General features: G+C 33.2%; 2 protein-coding genes and 1 long non-coding RNA gene across 18 annotated transcripts; 1 reads left to right on the forward strand and 2 right to left on the reverse strand.

Moving 5' to 3' along the window:
• Positions 1,280-8,551, reverse strand: LOC109728773. The gene is made up of 4 exons (XM_020259294.1): positions 8,455-8,551; positions 7,140-7,251; positions 5,357-5,420; positions 1,280-1,880 (listed from the first exon to the last, which is right to left on the reverse strand). Exons 1-4 carry the CDS (start codon positions 8,486-8,488, stop codon positions 1,599-1,601), a joined length of 492 nt encoding a protein of 163 aa, XP_020114883.1. The 5' UTR covers positions 8,489-8,551; the 3' UTR covers positions 1,280-1,598.
• On the forward strand, positions 13,666-21,239 carry LOC109728767. 16 transcript variants are annotated; one of them, XR_002221099.1, is made up of 8 exons: positions 13,788-15,056; positions 18,834-19,035; positions 19,374-19,419; positions 19,524-19,856; positions 19,943-19,996; positions 20,077-20,228; positions 20,311-20,378; positions 20,460-21,239. It is a non-coding gene; the product is annotated as an uncharacterized LOC109728767 (long non-coding RNA). The 16 variants fall into 16 exon arrangements; XR_002221091.1 differs by having other exon boundaries at positions 13,788-14,264; positions 14,749-14,832; positions 14,928-15,056; positions 18,834-19,856; XR_002221087.1 differs by adding an exon at positions 13,666-13,717 and having other exon boundaries at positions 13,899-15,056; positions 18,834-19,856.
• On the reverse strand, positions 17,696-20,747 carry LOC109728766 (protein DMR6-LIKE OXYGENASE 2). The gene is made up of 3 exons (XM_020259288.1): positions 20,614-20,747; positions 18,812-19,044; positions 17,696-18,699 (listed from the first exon to the last, which is right to left on the reverse strand). The coding sequence occupies exons 1-3, from the start codon at positions 20,719-20,721 to the stop codon at positions 18,123-18,125; spliced, it is 918 nt and encodes a 305-aa protein (XP_020114877.1). The 5' UTR covers positions 20,722-20,747; the 3' UTR covers positions 17,696-18,122.

Genomic DNA, 25,015 nt, shown 5'->3' on the forward strand with positions numbered 1-25,015 from the left:
CCGATAGGCCAATATAGGACTCCAGTCTGGCCCATATCAAGGGCCCCCAAATCACTCGTGGGGGGCCCTCAACTTAAAATGTATCCCAATCCTAATATAATTAGAATTTCGACTCTAATTAATATCTAAATTCATTATAATTTATCACCAACAGATTTAAATATTAATTCTAATCCAACTGGAATTCAACTATAAATCTAACCAAAACGTAACAGATCATTTCTCTTAAAATTTAATAAATATCTTCAGAAAACTATGGAGTTAATAGAAAGCACGAAATGACCAAATTGACCTTACTATAAAAAAATTAATTGTTAGATGTGACTCGAAATCTACTATCGATTCAGGTTCGGGTTTATGACTCGCCGATAGCTTCGCGGTGCGACCAATTTGAAAAAGAAAATTATGGAGGAAAAATGAATGTCTTTGGTGGGTAGCGGAGGGCTCGNTATGTGCATTTTGCTTTGGCTTAGAGACCACTGATTTGCGACGGTCTTCTTCACCCGATCTCGGTTCGGACCAGCAGTTGAGATCCGATAGGCCAATAGGACTCCAGTCTGGCCCATATCAAGGGCCCCCAAATCACTCGTGGGGGGCCCTCAACTTAAAATGTATCCCAATCCTAATATAATTAGAATTTCGACTCTAATTAATATCTAAATTCATTATAATTTATCACCAATAGATTTAAATATTAATTCTAATCCAACTGGAATTCAACTATAAATCTAACAAAAACCTAACAGATCATTCCTCTTAAAATTTAATAAATATTTTCAGAAAACTATGGAGTTAATAGAAAGCACGAAATGACCAAATTGACCTTACTATAAAAAAATTAATTAATATTTTTAAATATATTTTTGCTATTTTTAATGATATTTTTGATATAACAGAATAGTGGTGGAACCCTGAAGGAGAGGGATTAAATATATCAGCTTGAAATTTTGAGTGGGTACACTATAGATTTTTGAAAGCCGAAAATAGAAAATAAAAAAGATAGATATTTACAGAAAAATTTTTATAATATAAATGAATAGATTATGGAAAAGCACCTTGTATTTATATCGTTTGGTCCAATTACCTACTTGCGTAAAAAATTATATGAATTTTAATTTTGTACTTTAGCATCTAAAATTTGAAATAATTATCGAATTTAGACGCAGAACTTCACCGAAATAGTTTGGCATGTATAATAAACTTAAAATTAAAGAAAATATGTATGTTATTGAATAAAAATATTTATGAGCCTGTTTAATAATAAAGTGTAGACTTGAAATTAACTGCAAATATATATATATTTTTTTGTATACATTCCACATCAAGATATATACAATATTTACAAATTAATAATTTAGTTACAAGCTTATACATTAATAACTATATATACTTCTAGATGTAGCTAGAATCGTTTACTTCCATGCAGTTGTCAGAGGGATTGGACTTCTGAAAAGTTCAGATAGTTTTTGTAGTAAAGTTTTAATGATTCCGATCGACGATGATTCGAATGTCACATTATCTAAAACGACACGAAAGTAAACTGCTTTTTATTTCTCGATACAGTCCAGCTTTATTTATGGACGGATAGAACGAGCCCGCTAAGTGCTGCTCTTGAGCTGGAGCAATCTGACCCCGAAAAGCGCGAGCAGCGTGCAGGACGGCACGAAGACGACGTCGGGGATGAGGTTGAGCCGAAAATTCTTGACCGCCGGTATATTCTGCCCCGTCCGCTTGAGAGCCATGGCGGCAGCCGGCGCGGCGAGGCCCGTCGTGATCATGGCGCTGGGGTTTGTCTTCCGTTCCTTCAAATGTTTCTCCATAAACTCGAAAAACGTCTTCGGCTTTTCTGTAGATTCCTTCCATTTTTCGTCGTAGAAGACCTGCGTAGTTCAAAGTGTGGAGAAGCGGTGAGTTTCTGGCTTTGTTTGGGATTACGAGAAAATTGCATTATATGTGATCCGAAAGCATAATAAGAAAATGCTACTTTTTTTTTTTTTTCCAACTCTATTTTCTTGGCTAGCATTCCATCCAAGCAGGGCCTTAATTTTTTTTCACTTCGCTATCTCATAGTTTAATAGTACGGATGTCAATGGTACGGATATTCGAGATTTTATCCGAACCCGAATCCGAATAAAGCAAATTTATCCGATGTTAAATGGATATGGCTTCGGATATGGATATCAAAAACAAAAACTCGATGGATATGAATATGAATATGGATTTTGACTGTACCCAATCCGAACCCGAATTCGAATCCGACTTGAACCCGAATTTAATTTACATTATATATATATATATATATATATATATATATATATATATATATATATATATTTGATATTATAATTGAATTTGTATTTTAAAAATTTAGATTTAATGTAATATATTTTGTAATATTGAAAAGAGAAATACTTGTTTCAGGTTCAAATTTTCGGGTTCAGATTTGGATTCAGGTTTCAAATTTTTTGGTCGGGTTCGGGTTTGGATATGGATTTTTAAAATCTATGGGGTTCGGGTTTCAGGTTTGGAGCTAGGTTCGGATTCAGATTTTTGAGAATCCGCCCTAAATCCGACCGGTTGACACCCTATTTAAAAGTGCAACTGCTCTCCTATGATTTAATTTTTAGTTTACTAAAAAATTTATGTCAAATAAGATAGCAAAGTAAAATTTTTTTTACAATCACATCATAGTAGAGTGAAAAAATGCACTAAACCACAAGTGGACAAAGTACAATTTTTTAAACCATGGAGTAGCAAGGTAAAAATAAGCTAAATCACAGGGGACCGGCAGTATATCCAACTTTTTGAACTACGGGGTGATAAAATAAAAATAAACAAAATTATTATTAAGAAAAAAAATTCAACATAATTTCAAATTTTTAGACCAATTTAAAAACTAGTGGTAATATACATGATTCAAATTAAAACAAAATTTTATGCAAGCGGATAATTGAGAGAAGAGCAATGCCCAAGAGGGTATTTTGTAATTTAACCTATAATTATATATTGAGAATAATAAATAAATATAATAATGAAAACAAAAAAATAAATGGAAAAATGCATGGATTTTCCCTCAACTATAGGCCAATCTAAATAGCCCCATCATTTTTTTTTTTTTTTTGGTTCCATTGAGACCCCTCAACTTCTAACTTTGGTTATTTAAATTAACGGTTCTATTAGTTATTTTAATCATTAATCGACTTAGTTTTATTTGCTAAACCAAGATTCAAGCCATTAAATTTGTTGAAATTACTAATTAATTTGATAAAATCTCCAAATTTTTTTATTAATATCACTTAATTCCAAAAAATTAGAATCCAAGTGGTCTTATTAAAAGAACTTGGTTAATTATGTACGTATATCGTAAAGTAATAAAATTACATATTTATCCCTACAAAACTTTATTTATCAAATGTATCCCTCCAAAGTTGCATTAATTGCCTATAAATCCTTCTCCATTAGTTGTCTAATTAAATTAACTTTTAATACTTTTTAAATTTTATATTTAACATCACTTATCATTATCAATAAATTTAGTCTAACTTTCATGTTATTTAAGTTATAAATTTTGAAAAAGGCTTAAATCAAATGATACGTTAAAAAAATTACACGTTTATTGTATTATGTTTTTATCTTTATTGTTACAAAAAATCTACAGCGAGTTAGAATATAGCAAAGTGAAATATTTGATAGCACCCGAGAAGTTAAATGTAATTTTTTCAATCCAAGATGGAATAATTAATTGAATAACAACAGGATTTAGTGTAACTTATTGAGTTAAAAAGTATTGACAAGATTAAGTTGTAGGTCGTTAAAAAAAGAGGCTACGTAGGAATCTTTTATCGAGGGTACAACAATAAATAGTGAGCCAGTTAACCCGGTCACTAAAGAACTAATTTGTATTATTTAGAGCTTTATTGAAAATAAATTATATATTATTATATATATATATATATATTAATATATAATATATATATATTAGGTTATAGGAGTGAGGGGTACTATGTTTGGAAGCACGAGCTGTCCGGCTTAAGCTCGTTTTATTGTTGCGACTTCGAATGGTGATCGGCTTCTGTTAACTTGATCTGGCAATATTTGAAGTTACTAAAAATAAATTTTCTGTAATTTTTTGATTCATTTGCGCTAGGGGTGTGAACGAATGGCAGAAGTCCAAAATTTACAGTGAATAAAATCTTGACAAATGGTGTAATTATACTAAATTTTAGCATCAAAATATTGATCTTAGTTTTATATAGTATAGAATTTTCCATCAAATTTACGTGTATCTTGGATATTTTAACGTTAACTTGCAAACGGGCACTCACACGGGCCTTAAATTATTGATTTTGAACCCTTAGATCATTAGGCAAATGACATCGAAAAATCATAAAATTTATTTTCTAAGTACTTCAAATATTAGATCATTAGGCAGTATGAATAGGTAACCCACGATAGTATATTATATTATATATATAGTTTTAGTGCTAGGACTCTATCCTAGTATTAGGATAGTAGCATGCCATCAAATGTGTCTTGAGATAGGGTATTCGAATCGATGATCGGAGCCGTGGTTTGAGTTTGTCTAGGTATTTTGAAATATCTAGAAACTAAATTTCATAAATTTTAAAAATTATTTACATGGTGATCAAAGTGTCGTAAAATCGACAATTTTTGACGGCCTATATGAGCCGTTTGCTTGTTTAACGGTGTAGAGCAATCCAAATTGCTTGAATTTTTGATAGAAAATTCTTTATACTATTTAGATAATATTTGATAACTCTGATTACGAACTGAGAGAGTCTAACCTCTATTTTAAGAAGGTTATTCATTTATGATCGTTCATTTTTCAACTTTTAAGATGAACTTGATAATGATTTTTAAATATTACAAAATTTGGTTTCTAAACATTTCTAATTGTGTAGATCAATTTCAACGGTGCCGATTATCAATTTGAAGTTCCGATCAATCAAATCGACTTGATAGGACAAGGGTCCCAATCTTATTAATAGGATTGTTTACCCCTCCTATATTATACTGTTGTGGCTTTTGGAAGGACACATTTGTGATGACAAAATTGACATTTCACTTATTTACTGTTAAAATATAAACAATTAATGATAAAAAATCAGAATGATATATTTAAAAATATTAAAAATTTTGCAGGACAATAAATAAAAATTGAATTTTATAAGAATATATTTATGATTCATTATATTTGCTTGGACCGGTATGCATTTAATCCTATACAAAATTATCTAAAATAATTTAGTTGAGGGGCTAGTTCATGATTCCTATAGTTGACGGGGGGGTCTCTGTACATTTTTGACCTAAAAAATGAATGAGTAGGTAGTCTTGCCTTTATTTCCTCTCTGCTCGCTGACACATCATAATGCTGTCCCGGCAAGGCTGCGTTAAACTCTCTGCACAACAATTAAAAAAAAAAAAAGAAAAGAAAAAAGAAACTGATGATGCACGAATCTTAAAGCACAATACGGAAATTGGTGAGGTTAGTATGAGAACCATCAACCATTTTGATTTGACTATTCAATCTTTGAAAATTTTAATTTTATTATCCAGCATTCAAGTTGTTTGATTTGAATCAGTCGTCGTCGATACTTTAACTTCAAAATTTAAGCTAATTATTTACTTTAATAAATAGATTAACTTCATGTAGGTCCCTGCAAACACAATGAATGACAAATATATCCCGACAAAGTTCAACTTTTATATATTGTCTCTGCAAAAGTCCCGATATTTTCAAATATATCCCTACTGTTAGAATCCATTAAAAAAATTTAATTAATCATAGGTTAAGTACTTAACCCTGGTTAGTTTTTGATATTTTTATCCCTCTTATATTATAATGTTATGTCTTTTGAAGGAATATATTTGTGACGACCAAATTGAAAATATAAATAGTTCTCTAACGGTAACAAATCAGAGGGACATATTTGAAAACATTAAAACTTTTGCAGGAGTAATAACATATGAAAGTTGAACTTTATAAGAATATATTTGTCATTCACTATATATATGTTTATAGAGGGACCTATATGAAATTAATACTTAATAAATTTATGGTTGCCAGAATTGCATGTAATATACTAATTAAACCTATATTTTGAAGTAAAAATATTGTTGACTGATTCAAATTAAATTAAAATTTTTATATATTATCTAGTCAAATAAAAAAGATTCGATAGTTTGAATAAGTTTTGTATGTTTTTACTTTAAAAATAAATGAAGAAAGATAGGGAGAATTTTCAACGTGAGATCATATTATTCGCCGTCCGTCACATGAACAGAATGGCAGATAAGGCAGTCTCACATTACATTACGGTCCTCTCTGCCAATTTTTGGTAAAAATGTATGGTGACCCCTTAACTATAGCCTGTTTTGAAATGAACCCCTCGATTTTCTTTTTTTTGGATTAAAATACCTTAACTTCTAAGTTTTTAAGAATTAAGTAATTTTAGTAAAATATAAATAGAAAAACTTCAAATACCATTCTTGTGGTTTCGCAATTTCTCACTTTAGTACCTTATGATTTAAAGTGTATCTGTTTCGTACTCTATAGTTTTATTTTTCTCTTTTTGTTATCCCCTCCACTAATTTGTTTGTTAAATCAGTGACAAAGTTAAAATTAAAATATACTAAAGTGAATATTCGATAAAATATAGGTGGAGTCTCTGAAGTTTTTTGTATATGATTTAACAAAAAGTTAACGGAGGAGCTGACAAAAAGAGAAAATAAAACCATAGGGTACTAATTTGATACAGTTTAAGCCACATACTACTAAAATAAGCAAGTGCGAAACCATAGGAGTGATATTTGAAGTTTACCCAATATAAATTAGAAATCTAAGCAAATCATTAGTATTTCATCGAATTCATGACTTCAATTCAGTGAGTTATTAAATTTGATAAAATTTTTAACATAATTGAGCACAAAAACTCAATTAAAAAAATAGAACTTGAAGGGATCTCAATTAAAAAAAAAACAAAGCAAAACAAAAAAAGAAAAGTTGAGGGGACTATTTCAAAACAGCATATTGTTAAGAGGGTCTCCATTCATTTCCCTAAATTTTCTACTAATTGGATAAGTTTATTAAATGTATTTATATATAAAAAAAAACTTACTTGCAAAAGATAACAAAATTGATATGAAAATCTTCGAATGTTTTTATTTCCTTGTCCTTAAAATATCTCTCATAGACTTGATTTGTCGCTGCTGCATTAATCCCTGGAAGACCTGTAAAAATATATATGAAGTATGTTTATTTATATAAACATTAGAAAAATATTGGCTTAAAACAAAATATAGCATCTAAAAAATAGTGAATGAGAATAAGAGAGACAATAATTTGATACGAGCGAAAAGCTTAAAGCTGTCAGAGAATCGTATCTTAATATTTTATATGTATATCCAACACTGCACCTCTGATATGCGAAGCTAGCAAGGTATATATTTATTTTGTATATTGTTGTTTGTTTTTATTTTAGGCTAAATTACAGAAAATTTTTCTGTCACTATCCACTTTTTCATTTTCCTCCTCTGTCATTCAAAAATCGATACTTTGCCTTCTTAGAAAATGAAAAATGTTCATTTTGACCCCCGTCGTGAGTGCTTCGTTAGAGTTCCGTTTATATCATATTTTATATATCCAAAATATCCCTGAAACGACCCTCCTCCTTCCTCATCCTCGGCTGCGCCGCCTTGCCCTCCGCCGCGCCGCCTCGCCCTTCGCTGCCTCGCCCTCACCCACCTCTCTGTCCGTGCCCACACACACGCCCTCACCCTCACTCTCCCCCATCCCGAAGAAGATGAGGGGCAATTTGATTATTTTGTTACAGCATACTCCCTGTGAAAATTTTTTATTTTTTATGAATGTAAAGTGTAGGTTTTTTTAATGACATAGGAGAAAGTGAAAAGCAAATATTGACAGGTAGATTTTCTATAATTTAACCTTATTTTTATACATTGTATGGTATATGTTAGAGAGAGTAAGGCTTGCAATTCAACTCGCTGTTCGAAAGCTAACTCGTGTTTGGACCTAGAAGGATTAAAGAGAGTAATAAAAGAGAATTTAGTGATGCTAAATATTTGTGTAATTTAGCCCATTTTAGGCACCTAAAATTATACTAAATTAAAACAGAGAGAATAAAATAAACCAAAAGCCTAGTGTGATTTAAAAACTTAAGCTGCAATGAACAACCTTGTTTCCATATGTTAAATTTGGTTTTTTAGACATAAAGCTACAACATCACTTATCATTGAAAAATGTTAATGAAGCATATAGCTAAAAACAAAATGATCCAGTGTAGTATATATATATATATATATATATGTAGAAACATGCATAAATGTACTAATTTACTCAAAATATCATAGATGATAAAAGAGGGGGAAAAGTAATAAAAAAAGGGAAAAAGAAGGGGTTTATGTTGATCTTACCAAATTTACCCAACAAGCTCATGGGTAAACCCATTGAGGCCTAATGTGGGGAAGAAGAGGAGGAAATATCACAAATAAATGAAATATTAGGGTTTGTGTACCTTATATTGTATAGGAGTTATTGTGTGTGTATATATAAACAAGGAAGAGAGAGAGAGAGAGAGAGAGAGAGAGAGAGAGAGAGAGAGAGGAAGTTTGGAATGCATTCCTTTCCCCTCTCCTAGTCACACTCTTTGTTTAGAGAAATTATTCCATGGACCAATTGTATATATTCATACGCTTGATGCACCACATAAAGCATTTTAATCTACACGTCACATACATGAACACCGAAGACGTACGAAATACGACATGACTCGGATATGGCGAACTCAACAGTTTAAAAACAAAAATTAAAACATGAACACTGCGTGAATACTGCTAATAAAGTATAATATTATTAATGTAATAATAATTTGTATTTATTATATATAAAATATTTAGTTTACTAAAATAATATTTTATTTTTTATACTAGTGAAAGTTACTTAATAAACTTTCATTGATAGTTCATATATTTTCTAAAAAAATTCAAAAAAATTCGTCACCATATATAATTTATTTATATTATTTCAAAAAATTTATATGTATTCATTAAAAGTTAAAATATTAATTATCTTATATTATATATATATATATATATATATATATATATATATATATATATAGTTGAGCTAGAATACTATTGATAGCAAACAGGTCTCATTGCCACCCATTTGTTTTCAATGATGGAGCCTCTAAATTGACGATCGGCACCGTTGAACATGATCTATACCAGTTGAAGTGTTTAGAAATCAAATTTCAAATCTTTTCGACATCATTTGCCTAATGATCAAAGGGTTTCAAAATTTGTAATTTTAATGGTAGATTTGAGGCGTTTTCTCGTTTAACGGCGCAAAGATATCCAAATCAATTGAATTTTTGTTAGAAAATTCTTTAAACTATTTAAAACAAGATCTATACTCTTGATCTTGATTACAAGACTCCTATCATCACTTTTTAAAGAATATTCAGTTTCAACCGTTCATTTTTGTGTCCACTCGATGGATAAGAGAACAATATCGAAAATATATGAAATTTGATTTCTAAACACTTCAAGTAGTATAGATCATGTTCAACGGTGTCGATCGTCGATTTGGAGGCTCCATCATCGAAAACAAATGGGTGGCAACGGAGCCCATTTGCTATCGATAGTATTCTAGCTCAACTCTATATATATATATAGAATTAGGTTGGAAAACTATTAATAGTAAAACGCTTTTTTTGCTATCAAGTTTTTAACCCTTGGATGAAAAATTATAGGGTCAGAATGATATTAGTCGGTTAGAGTTGAGTGGTCCTCCTAGGGTTGAGTGGTCCCCACTGGGTTATAGTATTTAATCCAATGGTTAGAAATAATGAAAAGAGTTGATTCAAAAGCAAAAAAACTGGTAGCAATAATAAAATTTTACTACTAATAGTAGCCCAGTCCAACTCTCTCTCTCTCTCTCTCTCTCTCTCTCTTTATATATATATATATATATATATATGCATAAAAAAAGTGAAATAAAAAAATTTCATAGGAATGCGCCATGAACGCACATCCATGGTGGGTTTGCGTCAAATACGAGTCTAGCACGAACAAAGATGTGTCCGACACGGACATGCGCGACATGTAACCGCGTCATAATACATAGATTTTAATAATTTACACCTTAAATTAAAATTTAATTTGATAGATGTTATATAATTTACCATATAATATTTATAAAGCTAAGTTTATAATGGGACATTATCCAATTTAGGAAGTATTCGTGTCTAAAATTTATAAATTTTTTTATACATAAAACACATTTTCCTCATAAAATTTATTAGGTGTGGCGTATGAGATGTGCTTATACACCCGGTGCAGTGAATAGTTTCTTCCTTTTTAAGAGGCTAAGTTGTGCTTTGATACGTGACCTGTTGGGGAGGTTTCCTTGTTAACCTCTGCGTGGAGAACGTAGGAATACGATTCCGGCTAACTGAAGTGTAATTACATTTTTACCCCTGAATCATTATTATTATTAGGGAAAACTTCAAAAAAACCCCGTGGTTCCACACTTTTTTATTTTAGTACCTTGTGGTTTAAAGTGTATCAAGTTAGTATCCTGTGGTTTCTCACTTTATCACTTTAGTATTCTGTGGTTTAAAGTGTATCAAGTTAGTACCCTGTGGTTTTATTTTTGTACCAAGTTAGTACCCTGTGGTTTTTAAACCACAAGGTATAAAGTGATAAAGTGTGAAACCACGGGGTACTAACCTGATACACTTTAAACCACATGGTACTAAAGTGAAAAAGTGCAAAACCACAGGGTACTAACTTGATATATTTTAAACCACATGGTACTAAAGTGAAAAAAGGTGAAACCACAAGGGGGCGTATTTGAAGTTTTTCCTTATTTTATTATTATTATTTTAGAGAGATAGGTATCATTCTACCTGCTTAAACTTAGTTAGAAATATAAATCAAGTAGAATTTGAACTTGGAACCTCGGGTACCAACCACCAAACTCTTTGCCACTTGCGTTAGGGACGTTTCGGTCTCCAGAGTCATTATTACTGCGTTTGGTTGGCGAACTAAGACTTCGTTTGAAATTGCAAGAAGATTACGTTACGTGTTGTGAGAAAATACGATGGAAAAATACTCTATTTGCCACTTGCGCTAGGGACGTTTCAGTCTCCAGAGTCATTATTGCTGCGTTTGGTTGGCGAACTAAATTTCATTTGGAATTGCGGGGAGATTGCGTTACATGCTATGAGAAAGTACGATGGAAAAATATTCTATTTGTTTCCGTACGTAATATTACATTCCGCATATTGCGATGAGTCGGTTATAATATATTTTTTGCGATCTCACCGGAGAATGTAGAAATATATCTCTATATATTTTTACCCCAACTCCATTTTATCTAATGTATTCAGATAGGCCCCAATAACAAACTAAGCCAAAATTTTGGAGAACAACTTTTACTGTTTCCATCGACCGTTCCTAGAGCAAGTAGCAAGGGCTTGGTGGTTGGTACTCGAGGTCTCAAGTTCGAATCCTAGTTGATTCACATTTCCAGCTAAGTTTATTTCTAAATGAAATAAACGAAGTGGGTAGCATGCAACTCGTTTTGATCTGAACAATCCGTTTCCCCTAGTTCTTCCACCGTTTCGTTACAAATTTGGGGATATCCCTGGTGTCAAATGCAGCCTATAAGTACTACATCACAAGTGGGGATGTTAATGGGTACGGATACCCGAAATCTTATCCGACCCTGAATCCGAATAGGGTGGATTTTATCCGATATTAAACGGATATGGTTTCAAATATAGATATCAAAAATAAAAATCTGAAGGATATGAATTCAGATATGGATTTTGACCGAACCCGACCCGAATCCGAACCCGAACCCAACCCGACCCGAATCCGAAATTAGTTTATATTAGTGTTTGATTCTCAAAAAAAAAAAAAAAAATCCAAATAGACTGTTTTTTAATCTCTCTCTCTAAACATATAAATCTATAACGAATACTTTTCTAAATCCTAAATCCTAAATTCTTAGCCTAAACCATCAACACATTTATATGTAGAAAGATATCAATGCTATTTTATACTTTGAAAAGGAATTTATAAAATTACCATTTTTGAGGAGAGTACGTAATGGTAGTAGTGCAACCCAAAATTCCAAGGGCTAAAAGTTGGGTTTTGTTTTATCAACTTTTTTTTTTTTAATAAATATTAAAAATCTAAAAATTTTACAAACACTTAGTTGAAGGGATGTAAACTATATATTTTAAAATTTAAGCTAACTACTCACTTTTAAAAATATATAGTTACAAAAAAATATAAAATATACTAACTAAATATGTAAATATAAATGACATATTTAACTTCTGAAGTTAAAGTATCATTGACCGACTCAAATCAAACAATTCATTAAAACTTAGAAAAGTTGAAAAGCCAATTCAAAATTATCTATAATTCAGCTATTATCTATAATTTAGCGAGGTTCTACAGTACGTCTCTTGTGCTTTTGAAAGCATGAAAATCTCTGTACTTGTAAATTATTTTTCAATGATGGGACATCCAATTTAACGATCGACTCCATTAGACATGATCTACGCTATTAGAGCTATTTACAAACCAAATTTCATAATTTCTGACATTTTTTACCGGGTGATCAAATGGTCTCAAAAATAATTATTTTAATGGTCAATGTAGCGCGTTTGTAAGTTCAACGGTGTAAAACAATCTAAAGTAGATGAAACTTTAATAAAAAATTCTATATTATAATATCAAGAGGAAGATCAATACTTTCGATTTGAAATTTAAAACTTTCATTTGTATTTTTTTATAGAATTATTATTTACAATAGTTCATTTTGAGGCTTGTTCATTAGACATACGAAGTCAAAAAATTATAAAATTTAGTTTAATTCTAGATAACTTCGACATTGTGGATCATATTTAACGGAATAGATCGTGAAATCTGGTGTTCTATCATGGAAAATAATTTGCGAGCACTAAAATTTTAGTGATTTTTAGTGATTTCCAAAGCATAGCAGCATAGCTCCTAAAATTTGAAGCGTAGAAATTAGCCCAAAAAATTATGAAAAAACTGCTTTTACAGAGAAGTTTTTTTTTTTTTTTTTTTTTTTTTTTTTTTTTTTGCCAGAAACAGTTTCTGAAATATTTATTAAAAAGAAAAAATATATATATAAAAAAATTAATTTTATACAGGTTCATGTAAATATAGTGAGTTGTAAATATATTCCTACAAAGTTTAATTTTTATATGTTGTCTCTATAAAAATCTTGATGTTTTCAAATACCCGCTTGTTTGTTACCGTTAAAGCATTATTTATTTTATAAATGAAATGACCTTTTTGCCATCACAAATATATTCCTCCAAAAATTTCAACTATTAATTGAATAGGAATAGAAAGGTCAATTCACCTCATTAACTAGAATTAAATATTTTATCTATGGTTAATTAATTTTTTCTAACATATCCTAATGATAGGGATATTTTTAAAAATATCAGAACTTTTGTAAAAATAATATATAAAAAATTAACTTTGTAGAATTATATTTGTAATTTACTGTATTTGCAGCTCCCTCTTAAAATAACCCTAAAAAAAAGGGTCGGCAAAATTTCCCGCTTTCTAATGTACTCCGCTGTTATTTTTGTTGCCCCAAAAATGCAATACATTAGAAGAGGTGATTCTCCTCCTCCTCCCCGTCTCCTTTTTTTTTTTTTTTTAATGCCATAAATAAATAACATCTTTGATTTCTTCTCCATTGATCAAATTTCTCCTTTTTTTTTTAATGCCATAAATAAATAACATCTTTGATTTCTTCTCCATTGATCAAATTTCTGGTTCAATCGCATGAAACTCAGATGCAGATCGATCTTCGCTGCGAATCGCTTCTCAGCTTCCCCGCCTCCGATTCTAACCTGGCACTAGGGTTTCAGTCACTGTTACATTGCTGAAACATTTATTTTAACTGGTCAATTATTAGGGTTCTGTCCTAAATAAACATTTGACTCTGCACATTTAAGCTGCATCTTGAATCCTATGGCTATTTTAATCACTGCTGTCTCAGTTATTTTGGTTTTGTTCTTTGAAGGAGATTGAATGTGGTACCTATTTTTTGCCATGTTAGCACCAAATTATGTTTTCCGTCCCGGTAAACCCGCTTTTCGTCAATGTCCGTCAAAAATTGGAAAAATTTTGGGGATTGATTACTGTTAACCTAGTTAAAGGTTAGTTGAATACTTGAATTAATCTTTTATAGTATGCTAGCTATAGTTTGCCGTGTGTGAATTGTTCTTATTCATTGTGTTTATAATTACATTGAGATTTTGGAGGAGTCGAAGTCGAAAACGCAGTGATGATTTGGGAAAAATTTATTATTGTAGATCGTAGAGTATGGCTTTTTGCATAAAAGGATCTTCCGAGCTCGTTATGCTTGCTTTATTATATCACGGTTTTGCTTGCTTTATCTGTTAGCAGTTGCAGTGATTGTAAAGATGTCCAACAACATTTGTGCTTTTATTTGTAATTTAAATTTCGGTATCAAATGCTAGTTAATGTGTTGACTAGTAAAGTTCGTAACCAAAACACTCTATGTAATCGATCTTGGACGCATTATATCAACATTGCGACGTTTTAATTTGTTTTTGTTTTGCTTGAAAAGATTAGCTTGCGATGTTTCTTTCCCTAATCAGGGTTACTTTTTCTTGCTAGGAGATATCTATTTCTTTAGAGGCTGAAGCCGAGTTATCTATCACTACTCGGTCCATATTTAAGTATAATGTGTTGCTACTTTCGGTAAATGCAGCGGACCAATTTGTAATGGCCTCCCTGTCCTTGATGATCATTCTCTGCTCACTACAATGAAGTTTTGTCTTTTCTTCTTTTGTTAGGATGCCGCGCGGATTATCAAACTTCGAACACAAAATTGTCCTGATTCGATCAAATTTCAGTATCATGGCGCCCTCAAGAAGCACACTGAAGGACCAAAGCAGCGAAAAGAATGAGCAGACTTCTATCAGGTGGGTCTCCCTTGTGTAATTTCATTACTTCATCAACATTTTTGAGTTTGCATTTGTCAAATAGAAAGAGAGAAAGGGAAAGGACAGCGGATATAGACAAAGCAACCCACTGACATATATTTCACGTTACTATACATTCATTCGCTATTTAGTTTCTTGAGCGAATGAATTTCGGCTTATAAATTCCGTTCTTTCCTGAGAAATTTAATCACTTTTAGAATGAGCTAAGTCAGGAACTGTGTTTTTCGACTATTACTGCTGTTCTTATCATCATGGATAATCAACATAAATCATACTTTTGTTTTGGGTTGTCTTGGACACTGTCATGCTTTTAGATCTTTGAGGCTTATAATATTTGCAAGCTCAATTTCGCATAAACAAGCATGCAAATATTTGTTCACCGAGGTAGAATGGCCAAAACCAATATTAGTTTGGTGTATATTGGCCGTGCTAAAGAAGAGACTTATCTTAAGGAACCATTGTTTTGATCAATGAGCAACCTAAGAAGGAGGTGGGCGTGAATTAGTGAGCAATTGAAAAATTGAGTGCTCCATTTTAATTGTTGAACAAGCACAAATATTAATATATCATTCCGAAGTCTGGAAGGACCTAGTCTGAAAATCTGAATATCCAATCTGCGGTGGTTGACTGTCCCGGCCAATTGCTGTGGAAATAATTAGCTGGCTGAGGGGTAAAAAATTTCTTTTGTTGGTCAACCGGCCTGACGGAACGAGGATTGGAGTTTGGCCATTTCGATTGATCAACATGCTTCTGACTTGTTTCAACAGCTCCTTCTCAGCCAATATTTTATCAAATTTGAAACTAATTTCGGCGCATGAACAAGTAATGGAACGAGAAGATAGTTAAAAGTTGGGAGAGTATGTTAATAGAGTTCAAGTTGCGTAAATTTGAGTAGAATTCTTAGACTTATCTAAGATTTATCTTTACATCAGAATCTATCTGAAATTTGAAATTTTGACCTCATATAATTTCTAGCGTCCCTATGAATCATCTAGTGGCCGTCTGATCCATTTGCTTGGACCTCAAGGCTCCGACTCCTTGATGCTTCCTTCTCTTAAATTGTTTTATTGATTTTGTTGCGAAAGACCAGCACCGAACACCAAGTTCATAGGGCAGAAAAGAGAAGAAAGGAAGAGAAGAAAAGAAAATGAACAGAACAATGAAATTATGTGGCTTGGATCTGATGCCTACAACCGTGGGTGAAGGAGCGAAGATTCCGTATTATAGTGAATAATTGGATTCAAAAAGACGACAAGCTTGCAGAAAACGTGGCCTAAGAACATCGTGTGCTCCACATGAGTAATAATTCCTATGAAAAGGGGCATAAGTACCATATAAACGATTCCAAATAGGGTCAACAAAACTCGTGAATATAAGGTTGAATCTGATATTTATAGCCTGAAAAGGTACGAAGCGAAGACAAATGAACATGCTGCTGTACCAATGTGTGACCTGTAATGCAAACCATCTCTGCCTTGAGCATAGCTTTGTGTCTGCTATGTTAGGATTGATTCTCCTCTGTAAAATGTTATCCAAGTCTATGGTCACTGAATCCAGAATTTCATCCATGGGTTGCCTGAAAATCTCCTAAAAGTTTCTCTAAGGACTTGAGGACTTATAGAGCATTGTTTACAAATTTGCTCATAAAAAGAAGGAATCTGCTTTCATAATCATTGTCGACGGGATTTTTTTTGGCTAAGCTATGACGGGCAAACTTCCAAGTATTCAAGTTTGGATTGTTGATTGATCTATCTATGTTCTTTGGCAGTCTAGAAAGATTCAACTTGACCGTGATGGTTTGAACGTTGCATCTGTCATCATCTGATGGAAGTTGGTGAATATTTTTTAAATGAATATCTAGTTTGATCGATCGAACAATGTTATTGAGCACATAATATTGAGGAAGTTTGATTTGTTCCACTAGGTTGATTAATCAGAGTATCAAACCGGGCAAAATATTAGAATTTAACAGAAGTAGAGCTAACTGCCATTGATCTTAGTTAGTGAGTAATATTTCAGAGTTGGAGATCCTATATTATTTGCATCTTAGCTCTAATCCAATGTATAAGAGTGTGTTGTAAGCATTGTTGTTCAAAGGGCTATTCTACTCTGCGTAATGAAACTAGTTGTGGGGGGATGTTAACAGATACGGAAACCCAACATCTTTACCTAATTTTGAATCTGAATGAGCTAGATTTAACCAAAATCAGATGGGAATGAATTCAATTATGTCAGCAACAATCCGGATTCTAGCAAGTTCTGTTTTGATTACCCGAATCAAACCCAAATACAAAACTATGCCTGAATCCAAACCCGTATACAAACCGTTCTCTAGGGCTTGATTTAATATATTTCATTGAATAATTGTGTTCAGTTAGGGGATTCACGTATGACTTTTTTGAAGTGGGTTCACTTTTGGTTATGGATTTTTAAAACTGTTTGATTTTGTTTATGGTTTCGGGTTTTCGGGGTTGGATTTTGGTTTTAGTTTTAGTCTTTCTAAAAATCACCTGAATCGGACCTGTTGACATCTGTAACCAGTGTCCAGAAGTCTTCTTCAATCTTGTATCTCTGCTATTTGACACACTGAAAGTAAACTCACATGTGGTGTAACGGAATTTTCAACACATAAGAAGACTAACAAAATGAGTGTAAAAGGTTTCAGATCCTCTGTTGGGTACATAACTGCATATACAACTTGCATAGTTGAATAAGACATTAGATAACATATAAACACCATTCTAGACTTGACAGATTGGTGATTCAGTAATTGATGCTCAAGGAGTATCAAGCTTTTTTGCTCAAGGGATGGGGTGAGAAAATTATCCTCACACCATCAAAAGAAAAACTCGAAAAACTAAAAACTACTACTAAGTTGTCGCATTTGATGCTTAAGGAGTATCGAGCTTTTCTACTCAAAAGATCATGTGAGAAAATTATCCTCGCATAAGAAAGTTTCAAAGTAGAAAACTCCTGCATCAAAGCTTCAAACCAGAAAAAATAGTAGTCTTCTACATTTTAGCCACTAGAGAAGAATATGTAATGTCAAGCTCTCCCGATCTTGAGGCTATCTATGAAGCTCCTCTGGTTTTTGATCTTCCAGTGAAGATAGTCAAGGTAGTCTCTAAAGCTGCTGTCTTCGTATCTTTTTGGCTGCTGCCCATCTAACAGCTCTTTGGCGGTGCTAACCTTCTCGTCAATGGAAAGACCGTGAATGCTGGCTATTGAGATCCTTCTAGTGTCGGGGTTGAGAACCACTCTGTGGATTAGAGTCTTGAACTCACCATTACTCAGCACCTCTAGATGGTCACCTATATGGACATGAAGGGCCTCGGGCTGGTGTGGGACTGCTCTCCAGCACTTGTCGTCGTGGTCCATGACCTCGAGGCCGTTGCAGCTCTGGAGCAGGATAGTAATGAAGCCATAATCAGAATGGGGAAACAACCCAACCATGACATCTGGCTGGGAAAACTGGGGATAACCATTTACTGCCAACATTTGCATGCCCTCCTCGAGCTCCTTGCGCAGGTATGCCGGGCCCAGTCCTAGGCTTTCTAGTATTGCATCCATCAGTTGCAACGCTAGTTTCCTGGCTTCAATAGCAAACATTCCCATCTTTTCCCTGATCGAAGGAAACACTAAGCCCTATGAGTTAGGCTTATATGTTTTCTCACAATTGATATATGAAAGAAAACATTAGTCTTTCAATGTTGGGTAGTAACTAGCATGTATACCTGTAACTTGGTGGTTCTGCAGGCCACAAATGGATCCAATCGCTAAGAGGGTGAGCATAGTGCTTCAGGAAAGATCTTGCCTTTCCGTCCTTTGTGCCCGTCTCGTATCTAACTGGTCTGCGGATGTCATCTGACGCAAATTGTCCCTTAGCCTCTTTCGATAGTGCAAAGAAGTCGGAAGCAGCTTCAAGAGCACCTTTCATGACTGATTGGCTAATTCCATGGTTTACTACCTGCATAACAAAGCTAAATTTGAATTCCGTGTTATTCTCCACATGTTTATAAATGTTGGTTGTTTATCGTTTTATTTATCTCCAAGTAGCTACTGAACTTCTTATTAACTAGCACACTGGCAATTAACTTTTAGAAAGTTGGCAAAAGCCTTTATACAGTCGGAGATTCTCCCTTATCATTTCTTGCTATTTGTGTCTTTGTCAGATCGTGCTGTTATACTCTTTACAGTGAATAATTGCATATGTTTATGTACAATGAACAACCATTTACGCCAACCAATTTCTACTGTAGGAACATCTCAAGCTGATGATGTTTAATTTGTTTACAGCATGTAGACACCTGGGTGGTATGTAATTGACAGTTGCATTCTACAAGTACTGTTCTAATCTTAAGCAAGTGTTTCTGTACAATGAAAACTACATAAACCGATGGAGTTTGAAACTAGAAACAACTCAAGCTGATGCTGTTTAATTTACAGAACATATATAAAATCTTGGTGGTAGCTAGCTAGTCGACGGATGTGCATGTTGGTACTGTTGGCGTCTTTTGCGATCTTCTCTCAACAAGTTTGCCGCATAAAATACCATGTGGTGATGGGCTAATCGTAACCATGTGGTTACGTACAATGAGACCCATTTACACTGACAAAGTTCTGCGCTGGAAATATCTCAAGCTATGCTGTATTGTTGAGAGATCTAGACATCTTTGTTGTAACTGCTCGGCAGATTTGCATGTTGATGGTGTTGGTGTCCTTTGGAGCCTCTTCTCAACAAGTTTACCACATAAAATATCATGTGGTGATGTGCTAATTGTAAGCATGTAGTTCTGTATAAAACCATTTACGCTAACAAAGTTCCACAATGGAAACATCCGAAAGCTATGCTGTTTTATTTGCAGAATCTGAACATCTTGGCGGCAGGCGATCGACGGATGTTCGTGTTGGCGGTGTTGGTATTTTCCGCAGTTTTCTCTCTACAAGTTTATACATAAAATATCAGGTGATGCACTAATCTAATCCTGTTTTTGTGTAGAGTGAAAACCATTTCAACAGCAAAGTTCCAGTGGAAACATGCTGCTTCATCTACAGAACCTAAACATATTGGCGAAGGCTGTCGACAGTTGTGCATGTTTGGTGCATTCCGTAGTCTCCTCTCTACAACCTTACCACATAAAATATAGAACGGTAATGTGCTGATATTAAGTAATTGTGTTTACATACAATGCAAACCATTTACAAAGATTCAAGTTGACGTTGTTTATCACAGAACCCAAACATCTCGGTGATACACAATCGATGGATGCATGCGCACGATGGTGTTGACGCCTTTCGCCGGTATCCTCTCTACAAGTTTATCGCATAAAATACCATATTGTGCTGTGCTAATTGTTATCATTTCTCTTGTATCATCTGCAGAAAGTGTTGAAAGTGTGTACTGAAAAACACGCTTGCCGACTGTTTCATCAACATGAACGTAGAGAAAGTTTCATTCGTTTGCGGCATGTAGCAGACAGCTAAGATATGCTAAACTGTCAACGTGAAGGGAAGGAAGAAAAGAAGCATACATTACCTGGAAATACCCGTGTTTCCGGCACGCCTTAGCGATGTCTTTGAGCATGAGAGATCGTTGCGCGGAACTCTGGTTAAGCCTGCAGAGGTCGACGACCGGTATCTGCATCGGCTTAGCTTTAGCTCCAACCGGAATTGGAGAAGGGATGCTCTGCGGCAGCGCGCTCAAGGTTGCTGCTAGTGCTTCTGCTTCTGCTTCTGAGCACTGCTATGTTCTACAGGAGAGTGCAATATATGAGGCTTATGGACAATGCTCAGATGGGGTGTGGGATATTTATAGGCTTCGTGTGGCAGCTACTGAGCACTGCTATATTCTATGCATAGTAAATGTAGCCACTAGCTTAGCTTGTGGAGGGGAAATGCTTTGCATGTGAACCTCAAAGAAGCTGTGGGGAGAAGCTGTTGCTTTTGGGTCCAGGAGCAGATCCCAGGAGCCACTCTACCTTCCAAATAAGCTATTTTCTTGTGTCCTTTTTCTAGTTTAACTACTATTCTATATAGTAAGGATAAGATGTTTCTTTTTCTTTTTAATTATTTTGAGGAAGATAGTGTTACTATGCTTTCCACTTTGTGCTTCTTTTTCTAGAAATAAATTCAAATAAAAATATAAAGCAATTAAATTTCAAACTTGGGCCATCAAATCTTTTTAGACTTTGTTTGGTTCGGATATAAATAAGAATTGTTTATTCGAGAAATAGATACAAGTTCAGGTGTAAGTAAGAACTAAATTAGTTTTATGTTTGGATGGAAATTTGATTGTTTTCGAGAATAAAAAAAATAGCGTTTGGATAGATAAAATGAAATAAGAAAAAATTAAAATTTCAAATCACAAATTTCAAAATTCAAAAGTTTAATTTTAAATTTAAGGTCAAATTTAAATTTTAAAAATGTAAAACATTAAATTTTAAATTTAAAAAATTTAAAATTTAGAATTTAAAAAATTATAAATTATAAATTTTGTAATAAATTTAAATTTATAAATATCTCTCTCTCTCTAGCTAAAGCTAGAACAAGCTTGTTCCACCTAAGGGGTGGGAACAGTAGTTCCCACCTCTCTTTTTTTTTCTTTTTTTTTTTTTTTTTTTTTTTTTTTTTGTTTGGGTACAAAGGAGGGAATAAGATCTTATTCGAGCCAGATTATCCATCAAGATTGCTGCGAGAGTATTCATGTTCATTGCAAAAGTTGGACAGTTCCCTTCTCTACCAGCTTCATCCAGGAACTGTACATCGTCAAAAGCCATGAATTCTGGTGGCTCTTCAAGTATCAATCAAGTAAAATCTGCTGTACACACATCTGGCGAAAAGATGGTCATTGCAACGTCAGTACATAGCATATAGGCCTAGTCCCCATCCATCCTCTCTTAAGTATTATCTACCGTAGGGATTTTTTTTTAAGTACTAAACAAATAAAGATCTTTACTTTCACTAGTACTTTTATAACCTTCAAATCTCAGGCAAAAATATATCTCTAACACTTCCATCGCTAAGCATCGTATACAAAGATTGGACCGTGAACTTGTGTTCCTTATTCCATCGTCCAAAATATCTTATCCGGTTCGTCAACAGCTTTTACCACCAAAGCATGCGCTTGAGTTCCTATACTGCCTAGTTACTACTTGACTCGCTGAATTAATCTCCTGAAAATTTTCCTCCATCTCCCATCCTTTGCTAGCATAATATTCTTTACAGTAACATTCTTAAGCTCCACTTTATCATAAACCTCAGGTACTAAGAGAGCGTAACGAGATTTCACCACACCATATATCCGACAAAAGTCAATATGCCGGCCAAACTCACAAATGAAGCATCCCTAAGCTTAATCACATCATCCACCACATTGAGGCCGGGTTTAAAGGACTTTCCTTCCCTCTAGAGTTTTCTTCTATTGCCTCAAATGTTGAAATCAAAAGTATGTGATCAAAAAACTCATGACTCAAAGTTTAGGGACTAGTAATGCAATTATAACATACTACATATTATATATATATATATATATATAATAAATATATAGAGAGAGAGAGAGAGAGAGAGAGAGAGAGAGAGAGAGAGAGAGAGAGAGAGAGGGAGAGAGAGAGAGAGTAGTGCTACAATACTCTTATGAGTATAGAGTCCTTCGTACTCATAAGTTATTTTCGATGTTCGGGCTTCCGAATCGACGATCCACACCGTTAAACATGATCTAGAGTATTTGAAACTTCTAGAAAATAAATTTCGTAACTTTTCAAAATCATTATAAAGTCCATCAAGCCGGTATAAAATGAACGGTCAAAATCGAACGACGTCCTAAAAATTGATGATCGGATCCTTCAATTTAAGATCGGAGTTATTGATCTTTATTTAGATAGTGAATAGAATTTTCTATCAAAAATTCAACCTATTCCGATTTTTTTTCACTGTTAAACTAGCAAATATCTCATACCGACCGTTAAAAATTGTCAATTTTGTGAGCTTTTGATCGTAAGGTAAATGATATTGAAAAATTATAAAATTTGATTTCTAAATGCTCTAGATAATGTTTAACGGTATAGATCGTCGATTCGGAAGTTCTATCATCGAAAACAACTTATGAGTACAAACGTGATCGTACTCATAAGAGTGTAGTAGCCGGACTCTATATATATATATATATATATAGAGAGAGAGAGAGAGAGAGAGAGAGAGAGAGAACTAGGCTAGAATACTATCAATAGCATCAAGCTATTGGTTCTATTAATTTTTTAATCCTTGGATTAAGAGATATGTGGTTAGGATGATGTGGGTCCGCTAGGGTTGAGTGAGTGGTTGGTTGAATAGTATAATCTAACAGGTGGAAATGATCAAAGGGGTAGATCTATGCACAAAATCAGAGTTTAACTAGTTAAATATGATTGCCCATCCCATAAAGAACTCAAAATTATAGTTTATTCATCATGTTGTTTTGTGACATACAAAAAACATGCATGTGTGGTATAAAAATTATTATCATCATTATTACGATTTTCCAACCTGTTCATGGTGCACACGACGCTTAACATTAATTTTTTTTATTAGGACATGTGCTAGTGTACGTTTTTTTCGCATTAATAAAATTTATCATTAGAAGTTGCCGAGTAAATTAAAAGAGAAATGCTAAGCTTATAACTCAAATTGATAGTAATATCTACAATTCTTATGTGGGTTGTTTGACTATCTACAAAAGAGATTTTAGAGTCAATTTTGTTTTTCAATAAAATATTTGATAATTCTTTTTTTTTTAAAAATAATTCTATATTTTACGAAACTTATTTCTTGAAATCCAATTCTCTTATTTCACCTAAAAAAATATTTTAAAAAGAGTAACAAAGTAAATTCTTTTAAAAAAAAGTATAGAATGACAGAGTAAAAAATGTGCTAAATCACATAAATAGTTAAATCTAAGTTTTTAAACTAAAGGGTGGCAAAATAAAATGCATTATACCAAAGGGGGCAAAGCACAACTTGACGATTACCCTATTTTATTTATTTTAATTTTAAATTTTGTACTAACTATTACATGCACGTTCCTGTATAATGCATTGTACTGCTAAAATGCAACCATAGAGGACTCATATCAAAATCAAATTTTAGTTAGTTAAATATGATCTATAATATATAAAAGGTTTATATATTTTAAAAATAACAAATATGAGGTATACATTTCAGTAAAGTATATGGTTGTCTCTCCCAACCCATCATGCACATGGGTGCACAAATGCATGACACTCATAATAATAACACAACCCATATAAAGAGGCTACTATGCTTCTGAAAACACGGAGCCTTCCGTACTTTCAGGTCGTTTTTCATGTTGCGACTTTCGAATCGTCGATCGGCTCCGTTAAACTTGATCTAGAGTATTTGAAGTACCTAGAAAATAAATTATGCGATTTTTCGATATTATTTGCCTAGTGAACGAAGGGGCTCAAAACCAACAGCTGAAAATAAAAATCTTACAAAACGTGATAATATGACATTAAAATTTTAGATCAAAGATATTGATCTTGCTTTATATAGTATAAAGAATTTTCTGTCAAAATTTCACGTGATTTGAATATTTCTACACCGTTAAACTTGCAAACGGCGGCTCACTATGGCAAGTAAAACTATTGATTTTGAGGCCCTTCGATCACTAGGCAAATGATATCGAAAAATCATAAAATTTATTTTCTAGGTACTTCAAATACTCTAGATCAAGTTTAACAGAGCCGATCGACGATTCGAAAGTTGTAACATCGAAAACGACTTGGAAGCACGGAAGGCTCCGTGCTTCCAAAAGTATATTAGCCTCACACGCTCAAAATTATAGTTCATTCATCATGTGTTTTATAATATGCAATCAAAAAAACATGTGCCTAAAGTATATATAGTTTTATTCATCATGCATGTGTTTATGACATGCCAAAAAT

This window comes from Ananas comosus, linkage group 24 (assembly GCF_001540865.1).
Source record: "Ananas comosus cultivar F153 linkage group 24, ASM154086v1, whole genome shotgun sequence".
Lineage (NCBI taxonomy): Eukaryota > Viridiplantae > Streptophyta > Magnoliopsida > Poales > Bromeliaceae > Ananas > Ananas comosus.

Excerpts from the sequence above, each read along its gene's own strand:
- LOC109728773 (XM_020259294.1), bottom strand. The coding sequence starts at position 8,488 with ATGGGTTTACCCATGAGCTTGTTGGGTAAATTTG. Across the intron at positions 7,252-8,454 it reads GAGCTTGTTGGGTAAATTTG|GTCTTCCAGGGATTAATGCA; the intron begins GTAAGATCAACA and ends ATATTTTTACAG. Across the intron at positions 5,421-7,139 it reads AATTTTGTTATCTTTTGCAA|AGAGTTTAACGCAGCCTTGC; the intron begins GTAAGTTTTTTT and ends ATTGTTGTGCAG.
- LOC109728766 (XM_020259288.1), bottom strand. The coding sequence starts at position 20,721 with ATGCAGATACCGGTCGTCGACCTCTGCAGGCTTAACCAGAGTTCCGCG. Across the intron at positions 19,045-20,613 it reads GGAAACACGGGTATTTCCAG|GTAGTAAACCATGGAATTAG; the intron begins GTAATGTATGCT and ends TTTGTTATGCAG. Across the intron at positions 18,700-18,811 it reads GCAGAACCACCAAGTTACAG|GGAAAAGATGGGAATGTTTG; the intron begins GTATACATGCTA and ends TCCTTCGATCAG.